Here is an 8,542-nt window from a genome sequence, read left to right as displayed (position 1 = left end):
CATGAAGAACAAAGACTCAACGGAAAAATAAAAGATATAACCTGTTAATTTGGAGCCTGCGCTTTGATACCAACTGATGTAAACCCGATTAGCACGGATACTATGAACCCATAGGAGATTGATAAGAAATCCAGAAAAGCCAAAATAACTGATTTATGAGTTTGAATCCTAGAAAAAACGAATCAAACAACCCTGCAATAATTGTAATTAAAGGACCTCTTGATTACGCACTCAAAGACCCGTAATTGGATTGTTGAACGCCACAAGAATATAATTCTTGATAAGTTCTAGATGTTCTAAGAACGACTGGAAAAGAAAGCACAAAACTCTCTCAAGGAAATTTCTCCCAAATTGATTGATAATGGAATGATGTGTGTTTACAAGAAAGAAAACCTATTTATACTAATCTGAAAACCCTAAAAATCTATGAGAAAAAAGAAAATAATCATCCAAGAGTAAAATAATTCAATCAAAATTAAAATTCTTCTAAAATATAGAAATTCCCAAGAAAGGAAAAAAATCTACCACGACTTTGGCCTATGCTACCGCATGGTGTAACATGGTACGGTCGCATGGTTCAATTAAAATGGCTTTCTTGTGTTTTGGTTAGCCACCATGCGACCACATGGTTAATTCTACTCTGCGGTCACATAGTTGACCATAGTGGCTCCAACTTCGACTGCTTTTCTCCAATTGATCCAACTTGATTCGTCTCTCAACCCCAGCATGAAAGTTGTCCCATTTTGCACCACAAACGATGTCTCATCAATTATGGATCAAAAAAGTAATCCCATCACTTGTTTCACCCACTTTGCTCTCGACCGCATCATCGGTCCACCTTCGATTATCAAATGGTCTAGTCCTGGGATTGCCTTCATCGGGTTCGGCTCTTGGATCGCATCATTTCCCTTATATGGTGAAGGGAAATTTAAAAAAATGCTCCTAATTTTTTGAGTTATTGAAACACTTAAATTCATCTAGGTTACAACTATCGAGTTTAGCTACCATTCGTCAAGTCCGGGGTAGATGATCTACAGGCTACAGTTTTCCTAATCATGATAAGTTCAAATATCCATTTTGGGTTGTGGCCTAAGGTTGTCTCTAAATATAATCAGCTCCTAAAAGTAAAGATGATGGCCAAATGTGGGAGAAATTTTAAAAATATAAATTATTAATAACCGAAATGTATATCCAAAGTGCATATCTACATCTTTGTATGTGGAGAAAGAGAGGTATGGGACATCATCGTTGTTTGCAAGGAAGATTATCAAAGTGCCAGTAAATATAGGATAGAATTGAAGAAAGAACCCCATATAAAGTGGTATCCTTCTAGGTATTGATTTATCTTAATTATTCTCTTTTCTTTGTCTATTTATGCTTTCACACAGTTCAATACTAGCAAATTAAATAGCATTGGACTCGACTCGTTCAATGAGCCTGGTGGGAAGGTGTGGTGGGGTTGTTCACGAGGAACTAGAATGGGGGAGATAGAATGGAGATGAGAAGGGTATGTACTTACACCACAGCCATTTTTTTTTTTGGGGTTTATTATTCATAATTGTAAAATTATTGTGGTTTAATTATTAAAACTTCGTTCAATTAGGGTGCAATTATGAAGTGCGTACAAAGAAAATTTTATAGTGTCAGTATAATTCCACTATAAAAGTAACTCTTTACCATATCTTCCCAAATTATCCCTTTAAAATATTTCCATGACATCCAAAAAAAATTGCCAAATCAAATTATTAACTTACCCCTAATTTAAACCCCCAATATCAACACATAACTATACATCACAAGGGCATTTTTGTCCTTCAACCAGTATTTTTAACACCTACAATGGCAATTCTTGTAAATTCGATATAATCGACGCCTGTTTCCAAAGGTTTGAACAATATAAATAAGGGCTCAAGTCTTTCTTCTTATAAGCCTATAATTTTTTGAAACCCTAGCCACTCATTGAGGAGTTGAGTTTAGTCCAAAGGCTCCCTTGAAGGATCTACAAAATTATGTAAGATTTCTTGAGATTTTGCTTTTGTGGGTTGGGTTGTTTTTTTTTTTTTTTTTTTTTTAATTAACTTTCTGCCAGTGGACCATAACTTTGAAGGAAGATGTGTCTGGACTGGAAAATTTAAAACCAGATAGGGAGTTTCACTTTGTTAAGGTCTCTGTTTGTGTTTGATTTTTCCAAAATTATCTTTCTGTTAATAGACCATAACTTAGTAGGGTGGCTTTGGTCTGCAAATTAATTTCACAACTGGGATTAAAGTTTGAGATTTTTTTCCCCATTGCTGAATTTTAGATTTATCTATTGCTTTTTGTTGAATTTCAGAATCTCTAACTGTTTTCTTGGAAAAACGAATAAAAAGAATCAGTAATGAAGGAGAAATAAGAAGGTTTAAAATTAATATCAAACTGAGTATTTTTTGGTTCATCTTTAGAATTAATCCATTGATTGGATTGAAGTATTTTTGCTTCGTGTATGTCAATATTCTTATGTGTAATCGACAAATAGAATGTATGGTGCGTCTAAAAAAATATTGTAAGTAGTAGCAGAATTTTTTTACGTGGAATGTAAATTGTTGATTGATGTGATCTTTGAGGTATGTGATCTAGTTTATTTTCTAGCTGAATGCACCATAATTGTTTTGGCTTTTTATCTCATAATTTTAATTAAAGGATGCTAGGTTTTCTGTGAGAATAAAAATGAATAGGTTCTCATCACACTTCTATCTAAAGCCAAATTACTGTTTTTCTTCTCAAATTCAGAAATTTGTTGATACGTGAATTCACTTACCTTTTTGGACCCTAAATTCAAATGAACTTCCTGTTGAATACATCAAAAGAAATTCAGCTGATCATCCTTTATATCAACCACAAAAGCTATCATCTAGTGTTAGTCACATCATTTTGTTTTATGGTCGAACATCGACCACTAGGTTTCAAATGCTCCCTTAGATGATCTTGTATTTAAGGCATTGTAGTATCATGTTTGGCATGCTTCCTAGCTTGTAGTTATATAATCGAATAAATTGTTGCAAATGAAATACCTATCTTCGTTATCAGATAAAATAATAATTTTTTTTACCAATTTCTGATATATTCGATGAGATCTTGCTGAAAAGCCAACATTCTTGTTATTAAACGAAATTATTAAATTAACAACTTTTGAAAGTTTAATTACCGATTCTTGCAAACTTGATTTCATGTTTTATAAAAATGTTTTGTTGGTTTACTTTATTTTCCTTTTTATTTAGTTGTAGTGCATTGTTGTGGGTCATACGGAATGTTTGAATAATAAGTGGATTCTAGAAAATGGGTAAAGGGTATGTTTGACAAACTTATAAATTATCTTCACCAAACATGTAGCTAGATAACTCTGAAATAGTTAAAGGGAACTAGGCGTATATTTTTACATATTTTGTTGCATTTAAACATTTATTTTTTTTATTTTTTTTTTTTTGGCTTTCACAGAATTTTTTTTTTTTTTAAGCTTGATCATGTGGATCTTTACTTTTCTTCTGTTGAGTTACCGGTTACATTTTTTGCATGCTTTAAACAGATAAAGATATCAAGATGGTTAAAACAGTGAACTTTTTCAAGTGCTACAATCCTACAACCAGTGCACGAAGATTGGTATCCATATATTTATTATCGTTTCCTTTTTTTGGTTAAATTAAAATTTTTGTTTTAGGAATCTTGGCTTTCGTTCTTAATTAAAATTCTGTTTTCTATGGTTTTATCTCTTTTTTACCACTACAAATTTTATCTCGTGCTTAGAACTAGGATTTTGTATGCTTAGCATTTTATCGCATATAATGAAATTTTGGGCGATTTGGTTATTTTGTGCCTTCGTACCATGTGAATGGATGAATAAAAATTGTTAAAAAGTAAATAAGTTTTCCCCAGGAAGTCTTGTTGTGTCATGAATTACGTTAAAATGCTTTGTATACCTGGAAGACAATATCAAAATCTACAGGACTAAAGGAAGTTTGTGATCTCAATTACATGATACCACTAACAATTTTATAAAAACAACGATACAACTTGCTCACGTACCAAGCTTTTAAAAGCCTACACAGATGCTAGGGAGGATTTTGTTTTTTGTTTTTTTTTTTTTTAAATACTTTAGAGTAGAGATACACAAAGATCTAAACAATATCTTCATGATGACAGTTAGGATGTGTGTTAAACAGGAGATGACTCTTCAATGTTTAAAGAGTTTTACTATGACCTAATTCCGTCTAAATTATTGATTTTAGGAACTTCCAATGGCTTTCAGTTTGCAATTACGAGGAGCTCTACCAGATAGGGCATTCCTCCGAGATCGTCACACAAATCTGTGGCCTATAAAAACGGAAAAAATTGATAATGTCTGGTTTTTTTGTGATGGCTGGGAAAAATTTGTTCAAGATAACTATTTGGAGTCACGGGATGTCCTCGTGTTTCAATATGATGGGGACAATTTATTTGATGTAAAGCTATTGGGGTTATCAGGTTGTGACAAGGAGGGCCATTTATATATCAACACGAGTGTTGAGGATACGAAGGAAGAAGGTGGTGTAGCCAAAGCAGTGCAAGTGGCTGATGGTAAGTCGTGATTATTTCTGCCCATTTTTCCCAATTAATTTTATTAGGTAATTCATTATTTTGTCAAATTTAATCCCAATGACACAACCGACTAAGATGGAGGTAGCAAAGTGCATGATATTGAAAGCAATGAAGGCCTATATCACACAGAATTAGAGAATGAAACCGAAGAGAGTATTCATGATAGGGATGACAATGCCGAAGAGTACATGGAGAATTTGGAAGACAAAGACAAGGATGCTGAAGATGAGGATGGCAAGGAGGAAGACGCTAAAAGCAATGAAGATACGACTCAAGAAGATGATGAATTAGATGTTGAGCAAGCGGCCGATGGTAAGTTCTGCATATATTTATTCCCATTTTTCCCAGTTGATTTGGTATATAACTTTCAGTTTGTATAATTTCATACTGATGTTATTGGTTGGTTATGCTGGACCAGGTCAACGTCCTCTCAATTCTTATGGTAATGATATTTTCAATTCCATCAAAAGCAAAGTTATTTTCCTCTTTTCTCAAATCCAGAAAGGTGTTTATACTTGAACTCACTTAACTTTTGGGAACCCTCAAGTGGATTTCCTGTAGTATACATTAAAAGAAATTAAATTAATCATCTGTTATATCAACCAAAAAAGCTCTGATCCAGTGTTACTCATATATTCAAGTTTCTGGGATACTTATGTACCAAATGCCCCTTGGATGATCTTATATATTTAAGGCATTACAGGATCATGTTCGACATGCTTCCTCGCTTGTAGTAAAATAAATGTATGAATTGTTACAAAAGTTACCGATTCTCATTGTTAGATAAATTACTTATTTATTTGAATATTGCTGATACCTTGGATGAAATCTTGCTGATAAAATCAACATTCTTCTTATTAAAGAGAAGGTATTAAATTAACAACTTCTGCAAATTTAATTACTGATTCTTGCAGAATTGATTTAATGTTATATACATGTTTTGTTAGTTTATTTTATTTTCTTCATATTCTTCTATAGTACATAGTTGTGGGTTCTATGAAACATGTGAATAATAAGTGGTTCCTACAAAATGAATAAAATGTGTGTTTGACAACCTGAAAAATTATTTCTGCCAAACATACACTTGGATGAACTCTGAAAAGCTAAAGGAAACTAAGCATATGTAATAATATATTTTTCTGCATTTTCAAATTTTTTGTTAGCTTTTCACTGAATACTTTTATAAGCATGGTCTCTGATCTGCCGTATATTGAGTTGCCAATTGCATTTTTTGCATGCTGTAAACAGATAAGGATATCAAGATGTTTAAGCCAGTGAACTTCTTCAAGTGCTACAATCGTAAAACCAGCGCATAAGGATTGGTATTCATTTATATATTATCTTTGTTTCCTTTTTTGTTAATTTAAAATTTTATTTTAGAGATCTAGGTTTTTGTTCTTAAAGTAAAATTCTACTTTGCCTTGTCTTAAAGTTTTTTTCGCCTCGTATAATGTGAGCATAAGAATAAAAGTTGTTAGAGAAATAACTTTAGGACACAGATTTGTAGTGTCAAGAATTAGGTAAAATTATGCTAGAGAATTTTTTTACCCTATTTTATTCTTTTAGAGTGTGATATTTAAAGATCTAGACAAAAACTTCATGACAGTAAGGAAAATGTGCATTGAACTAGAAATGGCTCTTCAATGTTCAAAGAGTTTTGCTATGATCTAATTCCATTTATCTTATTGTTCGTAGGAACTTCCAACAATCTTTAGTTCACAATTACAAGGAGCTCTACCAGAAAGGGTATTCCTTCAAGTTTGCTACAAAAATCTGTGGCCTGTGAAAATGGCAAAAATTGATAATGACTGTTTTTTTTGTGATGGATGGGAAAAATTTGTTCGTGACAACTCTTTGGAATCAGGGGATATCTTTGTTTTTCGATTCGATGGAAAAAACCTATTTGATGTAAAACTGTTAGGGTTGTCAGGTTGTGATAAGGAGGGTCTTGGGCATTTCAATATTAGTGTTGACGATAAGAATGAAGAAGATGGTGAAGCAAAAGCCAAGCAAGTGGCTTATTGTACGTTCGGCATTTATTTCTGCCTATTTTCCAAAATAAATTATTATGTTATTCATAATTTTGTCTAATTTAATTCTAATGGTATCAACTGATTAAGATGGAGATAGCAAAGAGGATGATGTTAAGAGCAATGAAGACCTACACTACATGGAAATTGATGAAGACGAGGATGCTGAAGATGAGAATAGCGAAGAGGATGACACTGAAAATAAGATTCAAGAAGAAGGTGAACCAGTAGTGGATCGAGTTGCTATCGGTAACTTTAGGATATATTGATGCCCATTTTTTCTATTAATTTTATGCATATCTTTCAGTTTGTATAATTTCTTACTAATGATATTGGTTGGTTAAGGTCGACCAAGTCAACGTCCTCTCAATCCTTACGGTAATGACCTTTTCAATTCTGGCTTGGCTATCCGGCCAAGAAATCCTTACTTTGTCACTAAAATCAGGAAATCACGGCCGAATGATTTGGTAAGGCTTGCATTCATGTTCCTAAATGTCAGCTCATAAATCTTAGATACTTTTTGGTGGTTTGAGTAAATAATGGATAAGTTGTGGCAGTATATCCCCAAGGAGACAATCAAGGACTTCCAGCTGCACAATCTACCTGAAGAGATGTTCCTCATTGATCCACATGACAGACAGTTTCATGTGAAGATTAAAAGATGGAAGGATGACCGTGTGTGGTACCGAGGAGGTTGGAAAAGTCTCTGTGCCGTGAACTTTGTAAGCAAGGAGGATACGTGCATCTGTGAATTTGTCGAAGGTAGGTTACATGTCCAGATTGTCAGAAGAAATAATTGAATGGCATCTTAACATGTAATTTACATTATTTTACCTTTCACCTAGTGTAATTATGGATTCTCAAGCTTCAAAAGTAAAACTTTAAGTCCCCAACATATTTAAATAGGTAAATATGTTGAATTCGCACGTATCTCTTATATTTAAATATGGTCCCCAAGTGATCGAAACCTTTAACGTTAAAGTTGAATTCTCACATATCTCTCACATTGCTCACAACTTTGAGAAGACAAAGTTGATAAATCAATTAACATTCAGGTAAAAGTCATTTGCGATTTTAACATATAAATTGAGAATTTTCATAATGTGGAGATCTAAATTCGCATATTCAAATAGGTCAAAATCCAAATCCTCACTTTTAAAGGTTAAAAACTTATTACATAAAATATTGGGAGTACGACCCTAATTTACCCAAAAAAAAAAAAAAAAAAGGGTAACATGTAAGGAAATGGAACGGAGAAAATTAGGAAAAATAATCTTAATGAACAATGATATCTATCACGAATGATTATAAACATTAGTCTAGGTGGCCTAATTTATTATTTAAAATATAAAAATGCATCACAACACACTCATGATCAATCGAATAGCTCATTGCCACCTGATTACAGATAATTGTGCAAGGTTCGAAAAGATTCAACCGACTTGAAAAAAGGATTACATAGCTCGAATAGTGTTTTTGAAATATACTGTTTATTGTCTACATTGTTTGATACAAAAAGTACTATTATGTAGGATTTTTAATTACAAGAGTCTGTTTAATTAACTTATTGAGAGTCACAAAAAGGTAAAGTTAAATACTTTAGCTAACACCCGATCTATGGGAAACACAATTTCTATTTTAAGATCCAAAAAATCACTTATGTGACATCACTGCTAAACTGGGACTATTTGACAGCTAGTGGTCTAGATGGCTATACCACATTAATATACAAACTCAACCTGGTTGGTTGCCTTAGAAGACAAAATTCACGCCGTTGCAAGTTTTTTTTCCAATTTAAATGATTTAAGTTGGTCATGTAATAAGTATGCTCATTTGATCTAACCTATGTTATTTGCATGGTTTACCTTTGAAAATTTACTTTTGGGACAAATTAAAATAAA

General features: G+C 32.8%; 2 protein-coding genes across 2 annotated transcripts; both read left to right on the top strand.

Moving 5' to 3' along the window:
* Nucleotides 1–1,841: 1,841 nt before the first annotated feature.
* Nucleotides 1,842–5,130, top strand: LOC111394178 (putative B3 domain-containing protein At5g66980). The gene is made up of 5 exons (XM_023019944.1): nucleotides 1,842–2,011; nucleotides 3,563–3,636; nucleotides 4,263–4,590; nucleotides 4,687–4,923; nucleotides 5,030–5,130. Exons 2-5 carry the CDS (start codon nucleotides 3,577–3,579, stop codon nucleotides 5,128–5,130), a joined length of 726 nt encoding a protein of 241 aa, XP_022875712.1. The 5' UTR covers nucleotides 1,842–2,011; nucleotides 3,563–3,576.
* Nucleotides 4,930–6,910, top strand: LOC111394177 (B3 domain-containing protein At5g60140-like). The gene is made up of 3 exons (XM_023019943.1): nucleotides 4,930–5,053; nucleotides 5,860–6,634; nucleotides 6,732–6,910. Exons 2-3 carry the CDS (start codon nucleotides 6,400–6,402, stop codon nucleotides 6,908–6,910), a joined length of 414 nt encoding a protein of 137 aa, XP_022875711.1. The 5' UTR covers nucleotides 4,930–5,053; nucleotides 5,860–6,399.
* Nucleotides 6,911–8,542: the final 1,632 nt, after the last annotated feature.

The sequence above is a fragment of the Olea europaea genome, chromosome 5 (genome assembly GCF_002742605.1).
Source record: "Olea europaea var. sylvestris chromosome 5, O_europaea_v1, whole genome shotgun sequence".
Lineage (NCBI taxonomy): Eukaryota > Viridiplantae > Streptophyta > Magnoliopsida > Lamiales > Oleaceae > Olea > Olea europaea.
The sequence above is the reverse complement of the archived record's forward strand: the minus strand, read 5'-3'. Positions and strand labels throughout refer to the sequence as shown.

What these genes read in the sequence shown, in the direction of transcription:
- LOC111394177 (XM_023019943.1), top strand. Translation starts at nt 6,400, where the DNA reads ATGGCAAAAATTGATAATGACTGTTTTTTTTGTGATGGATGGGAAAAA. An exon ending in AGCCAAGCAAGTGGCTTATT is followed by an intron (nt 6,635 to 6,731) that starts GTACGTTCGGCA and finishes CAACTGATTAAG; the next exon opens with ATGGAGATAGCAAAGAGGAT.
- LOC111394178 (XM_023019944.1), top strand. Translation starts at nt 3,577, where the DNA reads ATGGTTAAAACAGTGAACTTTTTCAAGTGCTACAATCCTACAACCAGT. An exon ending in AGCAGTGCAAGTGGCTGATG is followed by an intron (nt 4,591 to 4,686) that starts GTAAGTCGTGAT and finishes CAACCGACTAAG; the next exon opens with ATGGAGGTAGCAAAGTGCAT. An exon ending in TGTTGAGCAAGCGGCCGATG is followed by an intron (nt 4,924 to 5,029) that starts GTAAGTTCTGCA and finishes ATGCTGGACCAG; the next exon opens with GTCAACGTCCTCTCAATTCT.